The sequence below is a fragment of the Emydura macquarii genome, unplaced genomic scaffold (assembly GCF_026122565.2).
Source record: "Emydura macquarii macquarii isolate MOO-44397 ecotype Brisbane River unplaced genomic scaffold, CSIRO-AGI_Emac_v2 contig_2473, whole genome shotgun sequence".
Classification (NCBI taxonomy): domain Eukaryota; kingdom Metazoa; phylum Chordata; order Testudines; family Chelidae; genus Emydura; species Emydura macquarii.
In genome coordinates this window covers 10,017,246-10,037,459 of record NW_027132610.1, presented here as the reverse complement: position 1 = coordinate 10,037,459, position 20,214 = coordinate 10,017,246, and the positions used below count along the sequence as shown (strand labels likewise).

Here is a 20,214-nt window from a genome sequence, read left to right as displayed (position 1 = left end):
ACTGAGAAGAAAATATCTTTAAAAGAGAGGAAGGATAGTCTTGTGATTAAGGCATTGAAATGGGAGTTGAGACCTGAGCTCAATTCTTGACTCCCTGTATTCCCAATTATCTGCTTGCATGGCCTTTCCCTTTCTCCTGTCCTCTGCCTGTCTTGTATATTTAAAATGTAATCTTGGTAAGATGAGATCTTTCAAAAGTTTCTAAACCAGTGGGGCCCTAATTTTGTTTAGATCTAATCACTCATGTAATACAAATAATATAATGAATTTAAAGCCTCATGTGATATGTGATTCATGGGTGGCTGGCTGCTAATATATGTTGTGGTGGTATATAAATTAAAGTCTGATTCTTTAAGGGCTTGTCGACACAAACACTTAGTTTGCAGTAAGATGGGGTGTAAATGTACCCTGCATTAGCCTGCCATGAACCAAGCCTCTATGTGGACACTTGCTGAGCGCTAAAAGTTCCCTCATGCGCTTTGACCCACTTGGCAACTAGAGTAAAGCACACTAGTGAATTGTTAGTGTGCGGCAGAAGGGTCCACACAGACACTTAGCGCACAGCAGGCTAGTGCAGGGTACATTCACACCCCTGCATGCTGTAAACAGAGTGCTGAAGACAAGAAGGCTCAGCGTGGGCGCTGCAGTCCACTTGCATGCAACGAGTTAACAAAATCAGGGCTGAGGAAAATACATAAGCTTTACTAATCATATGGGGCAATTGTGGTTTATTGTCCATAATCAGTATAGTAAAGAGACGCTAATCTGTACATCTAAAATGGTAAAATGGATGGAAAGCAGCCACACAAGGAATAGCAAAACAAAAACTGCCTAATAATTTCCTGAATCGTACGGTCTGTACAAGTTTTCTTCTTATGATTAAATGTTATGTTTTAGGTTTGTGAAAGACGATGAATTTGGCTGAAATTTGTGATAATGCCAAAAAAGGGAGAGAATATGCCCTTCTTGGGAACTACGACTCCTCTATGGTATATTATCAAGGTGTCATCCAGCAGATTCAGAGACACTGTCAATCAATCAGAGACCCAGCAATTAAGGGCAAATGGCAACAGGTATGATGAAGTGTATTTGCATCCATACTACTGCTGAATTATATGTTGTAGATTTGGAAAGAAATATTGCATTGCACAAGCTTTTTAAAATGTGGCCCAAGTATGTGTTGGCTAAATTGAAGTTCATGATATTTATGGGGCAATATTTCTTGTGACATAGTTAGAAGTGATTCTTTAGTTCTAATTGAATCAATTTTCTTGTCTTCACATCTGTGTGTCGTGCTAATCAATAGACTAATTGTGCCTGATTGCCTATTTTGGAAATAATATTATGCTAATGATTTCCTTTTGCTGTTCATCTTTTATCCAACTAATAAGCAGTAAGCTATGATGTGAGGGAATGGGCTTGCACCATTAAAAGATCAATATAGTTGCAATTAACTAAAATGTTATCTGCAGTTTTAGATAGTACTCTTAGGCCCTGATCTCACAAACACTTGGATGTGTGCTTACCTTTATTTGCATTCTGTTGAAGTCAGTGGGACTATTCAGGGGCTGAAAGTTGAGCACTTGCATAAGTGCTTGCAGCACTTGAGCTTTACTGACCTATCCTGGCCACAGTAAAGTCAGTGGCAAAATGCCTGTTGACTTCAGTGATGGAAGGAGTGGTTGGGTCGTTTAGATCATTTTGAAAACTGATCAGCCTTGGTCTCAGATCCCATCCTTTATACAAAAAGTGTTTTCTAACATCCAACAAATTAATCTTTGGAGGCTATGTGTACAAACTGTATTCATACTGCAAATTCTTACTGTGTAACATTTATTTTTGATCAGAGGTAATATGTCTTGTGTATTTTTTTTATTTTTTTTTAAAATTTAACTAAGGAGGTAATCTCAGGTAACTTTTAAATTTTAATTTTCACCAATTTTACTGTAGTATCACATACAAACAGAAATATGTATTGTCCCCCTACTTTTTCCTTTTTGCCTTGATAAACAGATTTTTTGTGTGTACTTTTTGGAGCTGAATGAAGCTGAAGTTAACATAGAGCATTTTTTCCCTACAACAACTTAAATTTATATAATGCCTTATTTTGCCAAAATGCGTCTGACATCAATATCGATCTAATTATGTGTTTGTTTTAAATCTGCATAGCCCGTAACACTGGATCAAGCTCTACCCTTGGTTGCCTACAGGTAGCTCCCACTGAAGTCATGGTACCAGCATGGCCAGATCCAAGGGCAGAATTTGGCCCATTGATTTTGATGGATTCCACAAAAATAGGCAATTTTTATTCCCCCCCTCCCCCCCAATGTAGCCTGTTAACTTGTTTTTAACAATGTGATATTTGGAATCCATGAGATTGACTCTAAGAATTTAGCCAAACCCAGACTGACACATATAGCCCCATTGCAGATGTTATTCATGTGAAAAAGCACTACTCATGTGAGTAAGGGATTGTAGGAGCCAACTCTAATATTGTTACAGTATTGAGCTCAATCCAATGTTTTGACCTAAAAACTGTGACATTATCTCTCTAATATTTCACATCTATTGTTAACCTGTTTAAGCACTGAATCCATGATTGATGCATTTCGGCCCCTTTCTTGCTGTTGGATCTGTCTGCCTTGGAATCTAAGATGACACCTGCTTATAGCATTAAGTCATGCAGCACAGCTGTCTGCCACTTATCCATTTCTATTACTGTGTCAGTCTGCTTCCTCCACCTCTGCATGAACACAGATCAATAGCTTAGGAACAATTTTCCTCCCTCTAGTACTACAGATTCATTCTTGCTCTTTCTTTCCAGCACTGCTAGAAATCGTCCCATAAATAACGTACTATTCATAGGTCTTTACGCGAGGACTATGAAAGGTCTGAGGGTTTACTAAGGTTTATTAGCTTGTCAAATTGCCACATTAGCTTTACATTTATAATGCTTGGATTTTATTGAACAACTAATTTAATGCACTAAAGAAAAGGATCTCCTGGCTTTCAATGGGAGTTGGATCAGGCCATGAATCCATAGATAGTAGATTAATAAGTCTGAGACAGAGAATTCCTTACAGTGTATTTTAATGGTGCTACTGTAGTCTCTGAAAATGGAAGTTTTGGAAATACAATGAAAGTGTATAACTTCACAGCCAGACTTCCGTTAGAAAAGTAAGACAAGGTGGGTGAGGTAATACCTTTTATTGGACCAACTTCTGTTGGTGAAAGAGACAAGCTTTTGAGCTCTTCTCGAGGTCAGCTTGTCTCTTTCACCAACAGAAGTTGGTCCGATAAAAGGTATTACCTCACTCATCATGATTTTTCTCATATCATGGGTCCAACATGGCTACAACAACACTGAAAACAAATTATAACAGTACATCATAGTCCCAGTTTCTTTGGTTGCTTTAATTGTCCTCTTAACCTTTGCTACCAAGTATACAACCTTTATTTCCCTTCTCTCATGTCTGTGTTACTGAAAAAATTTCCTAATGCGTGGAGTTTATTGGGATGGTTCATCTTGTACAACGTTAACAGCTCTCTCAAGTTTTGAACAATATCAAGGGGCGGATCTCATAGCCCATACTCTCAAGGTTCCACTGATGTGTAATGAGAGTGGCCACATGTTTGAGAGCTGCTGGATTGGACTCTTAATTCTTCGTAAATGTTAATTTACTCGGGAGTAGTAATAATTTTCTAAACCTTTCTTCTGTTGTAAATTGAGATACCAGTGCAAAAATTAAAACCCTTTTTTCTGAAATCACTTTTTTTTGAAGGTCCGGCAAGAATTACTGGAGGAATATGAGCAAGTGAAGAGTATTGTCAGCACTTTAGAGAGTTTTAAGATAGACAAACCTCCAGATATTCCTGTGTGTTATCAAGATGAGCCATTTAGGGATCCTGCTGTGTGGCCGCCTCCAGTTCCAGCTGAGCACAGGTAACTAGGTCTGAGGCACTCTGGGATAGCTCAAACCCTATCTCCAGCCTTGAACACTAATCTCTCTTCCAGTGGTCATATGGATTTTTCAAGAGTCTTCCTATCTACAAAGAATTCTGCAGTTGAAATGTGGGGGTGATTTTTGAGAAACTGGATGTGTTTGTGTAGTGGAAGTAGAAGTGAGTTTGGGTATCTGTGGGCTTATGTGTGATAAGGCCTATGTATTGAGGTTGGGCAGGATGTTAATGTTGCCTTAACTGATTATTTTTTTGACCTTCGATGATTATTTTGATAAGAAATTCACTTGGACAACTAACTCTTAACAAAATTCTTTGTGCGATATTATAAATGCCTTGGATTAATAAAAATTACAGATAGAAAAGACCTATTAGATCAGCCAGTCCAGATCCCTGACCTTGCAGGATTGGTTATTCACTAGTCTGAACAGTAACTGTTTTTTGAGGTCAGTAGTGGTTAAGGTATGGCCTAAGGAACATAAGGAGCATCACTTTACTACTGATGGAAATCTGCATTCAAGGGGATGTTTTACAGAGCTAGGGCCTGATCCAAAGCCTACTGTAGTCCATGGAAATACTCCCATTGAATTCACTGGGCTTTATATCAGGCTCCGAATGTAGGTCTCCAGTCTCACTTTTTATTACGTAACTAATTGCAGTCAAGGGGTTCTCTGAAAATAGTTGTGAATTGCCCATTTTGTTGTTTGAAAGAGTGGTCAATTGCCTAATATTTTTTAAAGGATTTTCATGAAGTCCTTAAGACTTTCATATTGGGTCATAGGAGGCTTTTTTGCCAGTCAGAATAGAGGAATACAAGAGAAAAAAGGTTAAACACCTATATTAGTTTTATATTTCTAAAATGCCTTTTATCTTGAAGGATCCCACTCAGCAAAACTAGAGTACAGGCATCTATGGAGTGGACGACAGCAATCTGTGGGAGCAGGAAAGGGTTGGCCTGTCCAAAGTGTTCTTGGGATATTTATCACCTTGCAAGATATCACTGAATGATATAGAACAGAGTTGGCAAAACTGCGAGTGTCCTACATGATTTAGGAAAGCTGGTGACTGTACTTGGTAGTAATTGGAAGCAATTACTAACCAAAGGCTATTTTGTGGCCTATATGAAATGTTTGGTTTTCTTAGTGCATTATCCAGTGGACAAGGGCCTGATTCTTCATGGCTTTGCACCATGTGTAGTCATTTCTCCTCTGTTCAAAGTGGGTGTAAAACACTACCATAGCTTGCTGCCTCAGTTTCCCAGTAGATTGACCCAGTATATTGTTGTAAGTGTCATGCTACCTGCAGTGACTCCAGAGGATGAGTACCAACCTCAGGGCAGACAGTTGAGAACCAGGGTACAAACCCCAAATTGATTGTGAATTCTATACTTAGATTTCCTCAACCAGTTGTCAAGCGTAAACTCCTCAGGCACTATAATTGCCTAAACAAGGAGTCAAAGACAGTCCCCTTCGGTACTCTGTTCTGTCTTGCCACCCAGGTGAGCATACCTTTGTAATAGATGGTCCCTTATGCCAAAAATTACAGTAATATTCAGGTTACTCCCTGTCCCAAAGGACCAGTCACTTACCCTAGGTCAGTTTCACCTTAGATCTCATGCCGGAGACAATGCTTGAAGTCAATCCTATAATAAATTTTATAAAGATTTATTAAATATGAAAAGGAAACAAGAGAGTTATTATCAAGGTTAAAGCAAGTAAGCATATACAAGCACAAATGAGTTACTTTTTGAAACTTAAGATTGTAATAGAAGCTTCTATAATCAGCAAGCTCTACATGTTCTATAGGGCTAACCCAGGGTAAACACCTCTTGCTTATGCCTTGGATTCATAAAAATCTTGCCCTCCAGAGTTCAAGCAGCATAGAGCTCTAGTTCCTTCTTGTTATTGTTAGGGGTTTTTATCCCTCTCCTCTCTTGTTCTCTGAACTGCAAACTCAGCTGATGGGAGGAATTCATATGTATGACTAATCTTCATGCAGGGAAGGGCAAAACAACAAATGTCTTTTGTCCCCTTTAATGTCTGACAATAGTCCATCTGGTATTGATGGACCTGTTACCTGCACACTTTACCCGTCCATAGGCTTAAGGTGTAACCTGGTTAATTTAGGCACCACATCCTTTTCCATTTCCTAAGGTTTGGGGCAAAAGGCACGTATCTGTACACTGTTCCAAGGGCTCAGGGTGTAATCTTCTGTGGGTTTTCAGGGCCTTTTACCAGCGAAAGAGCCTTACACAGTAATATTCTTAACTTCTATTTATTAACAGTTACCAAAACAAGAGGACACATGCTAAGCATACAATGCTCACCACTCCCAATAAGACAGACAAACTTTTCCTGGTGGCCAGTCATGATCAGGTCATCTGAGGCTCCAGCTTTTGCACGATATGGTTGGCAGAGTGTTGAGGTCTGGCAACTCAGGCGATCCAGGACAGTCCTGGTTTTAGGTTCCAAAGAACTCCCTTTTGGACCCCAGTTTATACAGTTAAACTTGAGTCCTACTTAGCTATATCTTAATCAATCATTTTAAATTAACGTACTACAAAACAGTATTTTTCTCCAATCCTACACATTATGAAACAATTTTTTTAACCAATCATACCCCACCACCTTAGTTGATTTAAGTCTTGCAAAATTGTTTCTGTTTGTTGCATAAATAATCAAAGAATCAGACAGAAACCACACAGATAAACAGAGAAGTAGGGACCATGAAGCCCAAAAAAAAAAAAAAAAAAAAGTAGAGGTTTTGCAATAGCAAATGTTGGTAAGTGATTCCTTGCCAGACAGAATGCTATCAAACAAAGTTTTCTTTAAACAGCTTAAGATCGGTTTCTTTATCTGGTGATGAAGGACACAAGTGCCTTCTTAACATCGTTTTGATGCAATTTAGATGGAATGTGAGGATGTGACGCTCTGCTTCTTAGTTCATGGCTGCTGCTGTCTTAAAGTGGCTGCTGCTGCTTACTGCAGAAAAAGGCCTCAGACCTTACAGACCTTCCCTGTGACACAGGGTGTAAACCTTCTGTAGGAAACCAGCATTTCACACTAGTTAATGTCTCTCTCCTGATTGGTGATTTACATAGTCAGAGAGGCTTACAATACATCCGCTCAAATATTGTTTTACAGTGTGGGTTACAGATGTTATAAGTGAGATTAATGCATGCAGCAACTCACAAGCATTCAATAAAGTCTAAACACATTCTTATAATTTTAATGCACATTTTAACCATACTTACATACAGGTGAGCCAGGCTGGTTCCAGCTACATATTAGTCAGTGTTCAGTTGAGACATGGGGACCTTAGCATGAGCTAGCACCTGATCTGCAAATGTCACAGTGACCTTTAATGTTTCCAGGCAATTTTGGGGTATTGGATGAAGGGCAGTATAAAGTGCAAAGTGGATTTACTTATTTTTGTTTATAGATTAAACTGTTTCTTGGTTTGGGTGTAGGGTCATAGACGGGAGTGAGAGAGGTGACCCATTCCCAGCAGGTCCAAACCACTTGTACAATAAATTGAAGTCTCATGCAGCTGAAAATGAGTAAAGAAAATTACTTTAAGTGGTAACACCAGTAGCAACTCTTCTGTTCCTTTAGGTGTGATGAAAAATTATTTGAAGTAAATATGTAGTAGTCACATCCAGTTTGTGAAAGTGTATGCGTGAGACTTTTAAAAATGTATCTTTCAGGAAAGTAGTTTCAAGCTTTGAAACACTGGCAGCAAACATGAATAAAAGGGTTCATTAGAGAGAACGTTAGTTTAAATTGATTAAATCCTGGCCATATATTTTTGGTTCTATATTTCAAGTTTAAACTGACCTCCCAAGCAAAATGAATATGACCTCTAGGTTTAATCGTCTTAAAACTGAATTCTGCCCCCTCGTACCACTGCTCAGCTCCCGTTAACGTCAGTGGGAGGTATACACAGGTGTATGAGGATGCAGTTTGGCTCTATCTAGTCCTAACTTTCTGGACAATTTGTAAGTGTTGACACTTTCACATGGGGGAATTAAGATTGAGGGACACTTTTTTCTCCCTGTCTTTCCCTCTTAGTCATTGAGGTCTGTCAAAGTTCTTAGCTGGCTTATTGCCAGGAATTTCTTCTATGATTGCTCTTATAGGATCTATGCTTTTGAATATAGCATAATTTAGTCTCATAATTTATAGCTACAGGAAACTGAAATCCAAAGCCTGAAACTGAAATCTAAATCCTTTTTTCCCATATGCATGCTGATTTGTTATTGTAGAGTTGGTCACTAGTGCTGAGCTGCTGGTATTGATCATTTTCTTTTTTAAACAGTGAAGGATTTTTTTAAAATCACAGTCACATGATGCTGATTTACAAATGGAGGAGAATGAATAGAAGATGGAATTTTGGGCTTTTTGGCTTTGAAAGTGATTCTTCAGGGAAGAAGCATTGTCTTTAAAAAATAAAAATTAAAAAAAAAAAAGTGCGGTTCATATATTTTCTTTGTTTGCCAGGGCTCCACCTCAGATAAAACGTCCTAACCGAGAAGTTAAACCTTTGAGGAAAGAATCACCAGGATTGCAGCCACGAGGGCCTGTGGGCAGAGCACACCCAATATCAAAAAGTGAAAAGCCTACCAGTAGCCGAGAGAGGGAATCTAGAGCTAAAGGGAGAGAGGATAAGGTAAGAACTAAGGGGATTGTGTGTGCGGGGGAAGGGGGGGAAAGTGCAGTGGGAAAGCATTCTTTAAAAAAAAAAAAAAAAAAAAAAGAGCAAAAGCTTAAGTTTTCCTGTTGCAAGGGCAACATAAAGGGTCTACATCAGATCAGAATACAAAGTGATTCAGTTGTCATATCAACAAAGTGGGTACTGCTTTAAACTCTCAGCGCTGTTTTCAGTCAGGAAGGTTTTTCATAACAGCACAATTTACTGTAGCTTTGTCTTTCTGCACCTTCTTCAAGTTGTGTCCCTATGGGTGCTCCACTGTAGGTGTGGCTGTGTCAGCATCCGCGTCCCTGCGCTGCTGATTAGAGAGCTTCGGTAGCAGTGTTAATTTGGCCCACACATGCACTGTCTCTTCTCATGCTGCACCACAAGGTGGCCAGTGCGCACCCATCCTCATTCCTTCTCAACTGCCCCTGGCTAGAGACAGAGCTTTAGCTGTCCGTTTGCGGATTGTTAATCCTTTTACAATTGCTAATTTTTAGCTTCCTTTGAAGCCTCCTTTGTTTCTTTTCTTTGGTCTATTGTTGATTTGGCCATTCCCTTAAAAAAAAAAGGGGGGGGGGGCTTTGTTCTTTGCTCAACCCTGTGGGGGCGGGGACCTGCTTGGATGAGGGTATGCCCAACTCTCCAGGTTTCAGGAAGTGCCGCAGTTGCAGTGAGGCAATACCAGTTGTGGACAAGCACTCCTGGTGCATTTGCTGTCTCGGCAAGGGCCACATCCATCAAAAGTGCTCCCTGTGCCAGCAGCTCTGGCCGAGATCCTGCAAGGACAGAGAGCTTCGTCAAAAACTCATCTTCATGGAGGCGGCTCTCCAACCCCAACCTTCCAGTAGCCATGAGTCTTCCCCTCAACCTCCGACTTCAAAGGATAGTGGGTTGAAGAAATGAATGGGGGATTCCTCTCACAAGTCAACAGAGAGCGTGAAGTCCCCTCAGCGAGCCTAGGGATAACCGTAAGTGATCGCCATCTCACTCAGTATCCTCGGCACCACTGGCACCAAGACTGCAATCCAGCACCTATGCCTCATGGCAACTGTCGGTATCTGGTACCACTGACAGACCCTTTGGGCATGGGCACAGAATCTTTGGTACCAAGAGAGAAGGGTAAACGCCTTAAGAAGGTGCTCCTGGTATGCGAGTCGACATTGATACCGCAAGCGACCATAGCCTACCCGGCACTAGAGAGACCGGCACAGGCGACGTCTTCATCTTAAACGTTTGCTCATTTATTTAAAAAAAAAAAAAAAAAAAAAAAAAAAGAAGACTGCTTTAGAATATAGAAGTGAGATCAGTGAGCTTCTTTAGATATTATGCAGTTTTATTAGCATTCTGCAAGGTTAAAAGTAAGATGAGTTAAAACAATTGAGATTGTTCTGTAAACTTTGCAGTGATCTACAAATATTTAAAAGAATGTTCTTAAAGTTAGCAAATAAATGTACCAAAAGCATACAGGTTAAAAAGACAACTGGACCTTTTTTAAATATCCTATTAGTAGGAGATTATTTTTATAAAAATCAAAACATTTAGAGGAAGATATTTCTTTGAAAAGCATTGGTGGGGAGAACAGTGATCTGAATTAAAATGGGCTGGAAATTGAAATTTGTTTTTGAAAAGTTTTGTTGTAAAAAGAGAAGCAATACTAGAGTGAGAGAGAGAGGATAGTAGGAACTGATTCACCAACATGTATCTGTATAAGACATTTCAAAAGGAGTTCTCTCTGAGAAAGTTAGATGTGTGTGAGAAAAATTGGGTGTTTATAACTGAAACGGTCGTAGAACATTAACTTATCAGGAATCCAGAGAAGCCATGGTATAAACCAGTAATACTAAGACCTCAGCAGTTCAGGAGCCAAATTAGCCAAAAGAGCCACAGTAGTGTGAATTAATTGTTTCATTTACTATAGTACTATTCATATTTAAACAGTACGACGGGATATATTTAGATTTTATATATGTATATTCTCACAGCAAATAAGTTAGTAACTTCATTCCAGTTGGTAACTTAATTGGTTAATAACATAGTAAAAGCATCCTGATTGGTTAATTACTTAGATTGGTTAATAATGTGTTGCCAAGAGCTGCAGGAGACACATTAAAGAGCCACTTGTGGCTTGCAAGCCACAGTCTGAGTATCACTATATAAACAGTACAAGACTGTAGCATAATGAGATGGCTTTACTTTTGTGAGAGATGGAATCTTACCTATTTGGAGCCTGTGATATAATGCAGGTTGTGATTGGTGAGTAAGAAAATATCTTGGTAAATACTCAAGAATGAGAAAGAACTTACAGGGAAGAATCCTGAACTGTCAAGGGATGGACAAAAATGACCTTTCGATCAGAAATTTTTGATTCTTTAGAAGAGAGTATTAAGCAACACTAATTCTCATCGTCACTGGTTGTTTGGATATAGTCTTCTAGCAGAGCCAGTGAACAGCCTATCAAATAAACTTTGAAATGTAAAGTTCAGTCATTTTAGAAATCTCTCTCTACATCCTTAGAATAGCAAGCTTTACCATAACAAGTGAACACTCTGCAAGCTATAAAAAACTTTTAAAGAACTGTGAAAATTGTTTACAGTTTGGCCAATTAATAGGCACAGGAATCATGGTGTGTGACCAGTTTAATGCACTGGGCATGTATGTATCAGGCAGCTTTCAGATCTTGCCTATAATGAGGGTAAAACTATACACTCTGAGATTTCTTGTGTGGAGCATTATAAGGATGAGTCTGTGCTGGTATTACTTTTAGTACAGTAGTTATCTCTGGGAGTAATGCTACTAATAATCTACCACAGGGAAGCCAGCTGGAGAAGTGTCAAAAATAGAAATATATTTTCGTCTAGTACTTAACTTTGAAATTGCTTTTATCTGAATATTTAAAAAAAAACTTCTCATGGTATACATTAATATCTAATATAAGCAAGAACATAGATTTCTCTTACCAGTTTTATCTTTGTCAGCTAATAAGCATTGATGTAATCTAGTGTTTGGAATGGAGCTGAAATTAGCATACTTCTTTTTGTCAACACATGAGATCAGTTGCTGCTTACGTTTAATTTATTTTTAAATGTTACTGGATTAGGATACATGGTAAAAATTCTGTTAGCTGTTTAATAGATACTTATTACTATAACTGAACATTATATTTTGAAGGGGGTTTGTTTGGATTTTTGGCTGTGTCTCATTAGTTGTAAAGATAAGATTCTCATCCAATAAAGATATTGGTTGCAATGTGACTGGTTGTAAATATGCTTATGCTGATATATACAGTAAAGTTATGAACACCAGAGTTATGAACTGACTGGTCAGCCACGCATCTCATTTGGATCTGGAAGTACTCAACTAGGCAACAGCAGAGCCAAAAAAAAAAAAAAAAGCATAGGCAGTACAGTACTGTGTTATACGTAAACTACTCAAAAAAAGAAGAAAAAAAAAAGAGGAAAGTTTAAAAAAAAAAAGATTTGACAAGGTAAGGAAACTTTCTGTGCTTGTTTAATTTAAATTAAGGTGGTTAAAAGCAGCATTTTTCTTCTGCATAGTAAAAGGTTGGAAACTTTTGAAAGCACAACCATAATGTTTTGTTCAGAGTTATGAACAGCCTCCATTCCTGAGGTGTTAGTAACTAAGGTTCTGCTGTAGATATAAAAACTTATTTTTCTGCATTTGTAGCCAAAACAACCATCTCATCTTAAGAATCGTAGAATCATAGAGTTGGAAGGGACCTCAGGAGGTCATCTAGTCCAACCCCCTGCTCAAAGCAGGACTAACCTCAGCTAAATAATTCCAGTGAAGGTTTTATCAAGCCACAGCTTAAAAACCTCTAAAAATGGAGATTCCACCACCTCCCTAGGTAATCCATTCCAGTGCTTCACCACCCTTCTAGTGAAAAACGTTTTCCTAATGTCCAGCCTAGACCTCCCCCCCTGCAACTTGAGACCGTTGCTCCTTGTTCTGTTGTCTGCCACCACTGAGAATAGCCTAGCTCCATCCTCCCTGGAACCCCCTTTCAGGTAGTTAAAGGCTGCTATCAAATCCCCCCTCATTCTTCTCTTCTGCAGGCTAAACAAGCCTAGTTCCCTCAGCCTCTCCTCATAAGTCTTGTGCTCCAGCCCCTTAATCACTGAGGGGAGTGTGTAACCATCCTCTTCCCAAACCATTTAACAACCTGTTCAGTCTGTTTGTAAGCAGGGTCAGGGAGTTTGTCCTTAATTTGCCTATTAAGTAATGTGCATATTTATGGTGATACATAATTAATAATTCTACCCTGAGAACCTTCTCCTGTGGTGCTTATACTCTAGCACCCCTTTAAAATGCTGTTTACCAAGTGGGTTTTTTTTTCCTCTCAACTGCCCTGGAAGCTTCCAGGCTGGTTGTGATGGTGCCCCATGCTGGAATGTTGTCAGAAATTTCAGCCTTTAAGCTTAGCGCTTATTTTAAATAGGCAACATGTGTATAGGCTGCCTAATGCCCCATGTGTGCACTAGGAGAATGTTTCGGAGTACTCTGAAAATTAGATTAGTGTCTTCTCATACATTCTAATAGGGAAGCCACCACAAAGCTATGCAGAGCAGTTCTACCAATCTAATGCTACAAAAGGAGATGTTGTTATGCCTGGAAAAGTATTCTGAACCACCCATGAATGTATAACTCAGCCCTTATTCGGGCAGCTAATCCTTAAATCTGTGAATAGTCCCATTTAAATTAATCATTGAGCTACTTGCACGACTAGCGATTAATCACCCAAGTAAGGGTTTCAGAATTGGGCTTATTTGTAACTACTATTAATCATTTTATCACATGTGAAAACTGTAAATATTTTACATCTTGCTTTATTTCAGGTGCAGCTAAGTAATAAAATGCCCTGTTCTGCCAAATTGATATTCAAACTGTAGGGGTTCTATTTTTCAGGGTTTATTAGTTTCCTTTTTGGGGGTTTATTTTTAGAAATTTTATGTAGCTGTCCAAAAAAATCAGGGTTCTTCAAGTGTTTGCTCAAGTCCATTCCACATTAGGTGTGTGTGTGTTCGCCACATATATCGGTGCTGGCTATTTTTTCCCCAGTGGTATCCATAGGGCTGGCTCTAGTGCCCTCTGCAGTAGTGCACGTATGCGTCGGTATATAGAGCATTGCTGGGCCTCTTCCCTCTCAGTTTCTTCTTACTACCTGTGACGGTGCTGGAATGTCCTTGCCTCGGCAAGCAATTCCCCAGTGGTTTTTTCTACCTTTGCATTGTACATAGCTACTTCTATTATGCCTTCCTACCCCCCGTCCCCATCCCTCTTCAGGGACCCTTCTCATGAGCAACTTCTCATCCAGGAGGTGCGAGTCCTTGTGCGAATAGGGGCCGTAGAGGAAGTTCACATGTGTCTAAGAGGGAGGGGGTTTTACTCCCATTATTTTCTAATCCCAAAAGCCAAGGGAGGCTTGAGACTCATACTGGACTTACGACACTTCAACGAGTATCTCAAAAAACTAAAGTTCTCTATGGTTTCCCTGGCTTCCATCATTCCCTCTCTGGATGCAGGAGACTGGTACGCTGCCCTCAACCTAAAGGATGCATACTTCCATATTTCTATCTTTCAGGGCCACAGGTGCTTTCTGCGGTTCATAGTGGGAAATAGCCATTACCAGTTTGCAGCCCTTCCCTTTGGACTTTGTAAATACTCTTGAAGCAGTTCAAAGTGTATGGCAGTGGTGATGGCTTACCTCTGTCATCAGACTCACTTGCTGGTGGATTCTCTGTCCCTTAAAGTCTTTAAACCATGATTTGAGGACTTTAAGAACTCAGTCATAGCTTAGAGGTTTATTATAGGAATGGGTGGCTGAGGTTCTGTGGCCTGCATTGTGCAGGAGGTTAGACTAGATGATCATATTGGTTTCTTCTGACCTTAGAGTCTATGAGACTGGCTCATCAAAGATCGGTCGGAGGACCTGGTCCGGTGTGATGTTGCGGTGTTGCGGGCAACCTACCGGCCTATTAGTAAACGAACAGAAGTCCACCTTACTGCCTGTGCAGAGAGTAGAGTTCATCAGAGCTCTCCTCAACTCCACAAGAGCCAGGGCATTTCTGCCTCAAACCAGATTCCAGGTTTTATCAGACTTGATATGTCAGGTCATGACCCACCCCATCACCATGGCGTGGGTGCCTTAGACTGCTGGGCCACATGTTCCAGTCAGACCAGGAAGTGCCAGCAGTTCTGATCTTTGAGGGTGTGCGACAGCAACTCCCTGTCCAACGCTTTCCTCTTGCAATGGTTGAGGGAACTTTTGCACACTTTTCCTCCGTTTCCTCTTATCCATTAAGTCCTCATAAAGATCAAGAGGGACAAAGCACGGGTTATAATGATAGAGCCAGCCTGGTCACGTCAGCATTGGTTTGGCACATCTTTGGACCTAGCAATGACCTCCCCTTGGATGCTCCTGGCTCATCCAGACTTAATCTCTCAGGACCATGGTCAACTGCTCCAGCTGAACTTAGACTCCCTGCACCTGACGGTGTGGATGCTGCATGGTTGAACCAGGAGGAACAATCTTGTTCCACTCAGGTTCAGAGAGTCATGTTGGAGAGCAGGAAACCTTCTACTAGGGCAACTTACCTGGCAAAATGGAGACATTTCTCCAGCTGGGCGTGGGAACACAAGCTCTCTCTGTCTCAAGCGCTGCTACCATCTGTTCTGGATTACTTACTCTGTCTAAAGCAGTCTGGCTCCCTCATCTCTCAAAATGCACTTAGCAGCAATCTTGGCGTTTCATGAGCAGGTCCAAGAAAGCTCAGTCTTCTCTCACAAAATGACAGTTAGATTCCTAAAGGGCCTACAAAAGCTCTTCCAGCATGTCAGGGACCCAGTTCCCCCATGGGACCTTAACTTGGTCCTCTCCAGGCTGAAGGGGCCGGCGTTCGAGCCTATGGCCTCCTGCTCCTTCCTCCACTTGTCCTGGAAAGTTGCATTTCTAGTGGCAATTACGTCAGTGAGATGAGTCTCGGAGATCAAAGCTCTGACCTCAGAGCCCCCTACACAGTATTTTACAAAGATAAGGTCTAGTTGAGACGCCATACGGCATCCCTGCCTAAGGTTGTATCGCAGTTTCACGTCAACCAAGACTTCCCTGCCAGTGTTCTTTCCCAAGCCTCCTCTCAGGAGGAGCAACATCATCACACTCTTGATGTCAGACGAGCGTTGGCTTTTTATTTAGAAAGGACTAAACCTTTCAGGAGGTCAGCTTAACTCTTTGTAGCGGTGGCCGATTGCGTGAAAGGCCAACCGGTGTCATCTCAAATAATTTCCTCATGAATCACATCCCGCATATGTGCTTGCTATGAGCAGGCTAAGGTCACACCCCCAGCTTCTCTGACAGCCTATTCGATGAGAGCTCAGGCTTCCTCAGCAGCTGTCCTGGCCATGTGCCAATATAGGATATCTGTAAGGCCATGACTTGGTCCTCCATACCTCCCTTCGTGTCCCACTATGCCATTGTACAGCAGGCACGAGACAATGCGAGTTTTGATAGAGCAGTTTTGCAAACGGCACATCCATGAACCCTTGGCCCACTTCCAGAGGTATTGCTCATTAGTCACCTAACCTGGAATGGACAGGAGCAAGCACTCAAAGAAGAAAAGACGGTTACTAACCTTCTGTAACTGTTGTCTTCGAGATGTGTTGCTCATGTCTATTCCACAACCTACCTTCCTTCCCCACTGTTGGAGTTCTGGCAAGAAGGAACTGAGAGGGAGGAGGGCTGGCAATGCCCTATATGTTGGTACATACGCATGCTATTGCAGACGGCACTAGAGTCAGCCCTATGGATACCACTAAGGGAAAAATCTCCAGCACCGGTGCATGTGGAGCGCACACATCTAATGTGGAATGGACATGAACAAAACATCTCAAAGAACAACAGTTACAGAAGGTTAGTAACCATCTTTTTTCAGGGTTCTCATATATTGCATACATTACTCAATACAATAATATGTAATGTAATGCATAATCTCTTTATGTTCCCTAGTGCACTTTAAGGTGGTACTGGTTGAAACAGCACTACAGTTAAGTGCACTAGGGAACTTTTAGTGTGTACTAGCAGGGTCTGCACAGACCAATTAATCTGCAACACATTAGTGTGCTTTAGAAATTACACTCCTGTATCTGCATTATTGCTCCATGTAGATGAGCCCTTAGATACAAGTAACTATTTCCAGACTCTGATTTCATTTTTGTTTTGTTTTAGGGTTAAAACCAAAAATCAGAAGCCCTATCAAACTCAGTCCCTCTGAGTTTAAAAAAAGAAAAAGAAAAAAAGTCTTATCGCTGATCCTTTTTTCTGACTCTCTATTGGTGAACTGTGTCTACGTTTTTTCCCCTTGATCTTCAAGTTCTTCTTTGAGTGATGGTCCCTATATGTATTCCATACGGAGGTGCACATGTGCGCCATGCACCTGAGTCCAGAAGTGTTTCTTAACAGTGTCTGTTGACCTGCATATGCGTAGTGCATCTCCTCACGCTCACAGCCGAGGATATAATAGGTTGTGCTAGTCGATTCCTCTCTAGTTCCCTCTTACCGCCACATGACCTGAGTTGGAACCCCTGTTCCTTCATGCTCTTAGTTTTTACTAAGAGAGTGACTACTGTCCATTTGTTGTGAGTAGTTGTATGTAGTTTGTAGTTTAGAGTAGATAGATTAGTTAGTGAGGTTCTTTCCTTGTTTGGACTGTACCCCGGATTCTTAATTTTAAAAACTTTGTCTCCTGCCCACACTCATTCTCCGTGATTGATGAGCACCAGGAGTGCCTTTACTGCCTCAATGAGGCTCACATCGTGGCTCTCTGCTCCATTTGTAAGTCCTTCCTGCCCCAAGCTCGGGAAGCTTGGAGCTCTGCCTCTGGAAGTTCCTTATGGAGGAAGCTAAGTGAGCAAGTGCACACTCAGATCCGGGACCATTAGAACACCCTGTACAGTTGCTGTCAACAGTGGTGAGAACCCCTCTGAACACCTCGCATGCCCCGGATTCGGCGGTACCAAAGAGGAAGGACAAGCCCCAAAATGAGCATAAGAAGCAATGTCATGGGCACAAGAGCCCCAGACTGCTCCCAAACACAGCGTTTCCTCCCTGAGCCAGGCCAGGTCGGAGATGTCACGTGTGGATCCAGCCAGACCAGTGCACAAGCTTCCCTGGATGGAGGATAAAGCTTGGCACAAACCGTATCCGACAGTACCATCTATAATCCCAGTGCCTGCACATCTGGAGCACTCACTGGTGTGCGCGCCTCCCATCCTGCTGCTACGTCCGCGCCTCCCAGACAAGCTGTCCCCACAGGCACCTCCGGAGCCCTCTGGCACTTCCCTGGGCATATTGAGTAATCCCAGCTGCTTCGAACCTCTCTTGTCGGCAGCGGAGCTGATGTTCGTATACCAGCCATCACCTCTCCTCTCTGGACCCCCACTCGCCCGAGACACCCCCATTCTGGAAGATGAACCTCTTCTGCTATTGCTGCCCCATTCTCTGATAAAGGTGTTCAGCACCCGAAGATAGAAAGTCCAAATTCTGTATGGTGATATTGACATCGATTATCCCATCTTTCCCCTGAGGAGCCTGGTTCGCAGCTCTCAACATGAAGGACGCTTACTTCTACATGGACATTCATGTGGCCCATCACAAATTTCTCAATTTTCGGGTAGGACACCACCACTATAAATTCCAGGTCTTCTCTTTCGGCACAGCGATGGCTCCACGAATCTTTACAAAGGTCTTCACCATGATAGCAGCACAAATCTGCCACATCAGCTACTCTGTATACTCCTACCTAGATGACTGGCTACCTTGACAGGAACTCCCCTCTGCCATCCTCACTCTTCTCACTCTCTTGGCATTTCTAGGTTTTGGCACCCATGAGGAAAAGTCGGTCTTGATACCTACACAGACAATCCATTTTATTGGACCATGACTCAACTCCATTGCGGCATGGACCTTTCTTTCAGTGGACCGATTCACACCACTGACAACCATATTGTGGACCTGTGTCACTGGCCACGCACCATAGTTGGCTGTTGTCTCTCTCTCCTTGGATATATGGCAACCTGCATGTACGTGACACTGCATGCATGTCTAAACATGCGTTGCCTCCAGATATGGCTCCTCTCCATCTACAGACCCAACTCGGACCATGTGAAGGCCAGGGTCACCATTCCCTGGACAGGGCTGGCCTCCCTCACATGATGAATCGATCTTTCCAACATCATGGTCAGCACCCCTTCATCACTCCCACTCCAGAAGACGCCATTGCAATGGATGCCTCCCTCACAGGTTGGGGAACCCATATAGACTGTCACACAGCCCAGGGTGTGTGGACTCCATGGGAAGCCAGGATGCAGGCAATCCATTTCATGTGCCAGGCGTTTCTTCCTCTCATCCAGTCCTACTACGTTCAATTGCTCTCCAACGACATCGCAGTAATTGTGTACATCAACAAGCAGGGTGGTGCCAAGTACCCCTCCCTCTGCTCCGAGTCTGTCTGCCTTTGGAATTAGTGCATCAAGCAGCACGTGACGCTCCAAGCCACGTACCTCTCAGGCACTCAGAATTCCCTAACTGACACACTCAGAAGGACTCTCTGTCTTAACCATGAGTGGGAGTTACACAACGCCACACTTCAGTACCTCTTTGACAAATGGGGCACCCTGCAGTGGCATCTTTGCCACTCGTGAGAATTGAAAGCTGCCCCTTTATTGTTCCAGGAGAGCCATAGGGGAGGACGCTCAGGGTGATGCTCTCCTCTTCCCCTGGACAACTGACCCCTGCTATGCCTTTCCCCCCATTCACCTCCTCCCACAGGTATTACACAAGATCCACCAGGACCAAGCTACCGTGATACTCATAGCCGTGTTCTGGCCCCTTCAGTTCTAGTTCATGGTCCTCCTCACGTTCTCCACCTGTGCATTGCTCCACCTCCAAACACTCCTGGATCTCCTCACACAAGATCAAGGCCAGATCCAGCATCCCAATCCCAGCCCTCTTTACCTCACAGTCTGGTATTTGAATGGGGCTCAAGGGTAGACTGGGCATGCTCCACCCCGGTGCGACACATCCTTAACCAGAGCAGGAGGGCATCCACCAGGGCCTGCTACCGAGCTAACTGGAGATGCTTCATGTCATGAGTTCACCGACATCGCCACCCACTGAGTGCGACATCTATATCTACCATCCTCAGCTACCTTCTTTGATCTCAAATCGTCAGGCCTTGCCTTCAGCTCTAGTCAGCTAGGTCCACCTAGCAGGGCTCAGTGCCTTTCTTCCCACCTGTAGATGGTGCCGCCCTATTTACACCTCCTACCACCGTCCGTTTCATGAAGAGTTTACTCAATACCTTCCTGCCAGTACTCAAGCCCAGACCCCTGTGGAACCTTAGTCTCATTCTCTCCGCCCTCATGATGCCCACCACTGGAGTTGCCGGCAACATACTCCCTCTCACACCTCTCTATGAAGGTGATGTTCTTGGTACCCATTACCTCAGCTTGATGGGTCAATGAACTGATGGTCATGGTTTTCACAAG

At 42.3% G+C, this 20,214-nt stretch overlaps 1 protein-coding gene across 1 annotated transcript in view; it reads left to right on the top strand.

The window, feature by feature from the left end:
- The window catches only part of KATNAL1 (katanin catalytic subunit A1 like 1), a 50,688-nt gene that overhangs the window by 11,768 nt on the left and 18,706 nt on the right, over window positions 1-20,214 (top strand). Inside the window, exons 2-4 of the mRNA XM_067562932.1 lie at window positions 898-1,073; window positions 3,783-3,943; window positions 8,460-8,628. Of these exons, the coding sequence (XP_067419033.1) occupies window positions 912-1,073; window positions 3,783-3,943; window positions 8,460-8,628 (492 nt within the window). The 5' untranslated portion in view covers window positions 898-911. The remainder of the gene's footprint in view (window positions 1-897; window positions 1,074-3,782; window positions 3,944-8,459; window positions 8,629-20,214) is intronic.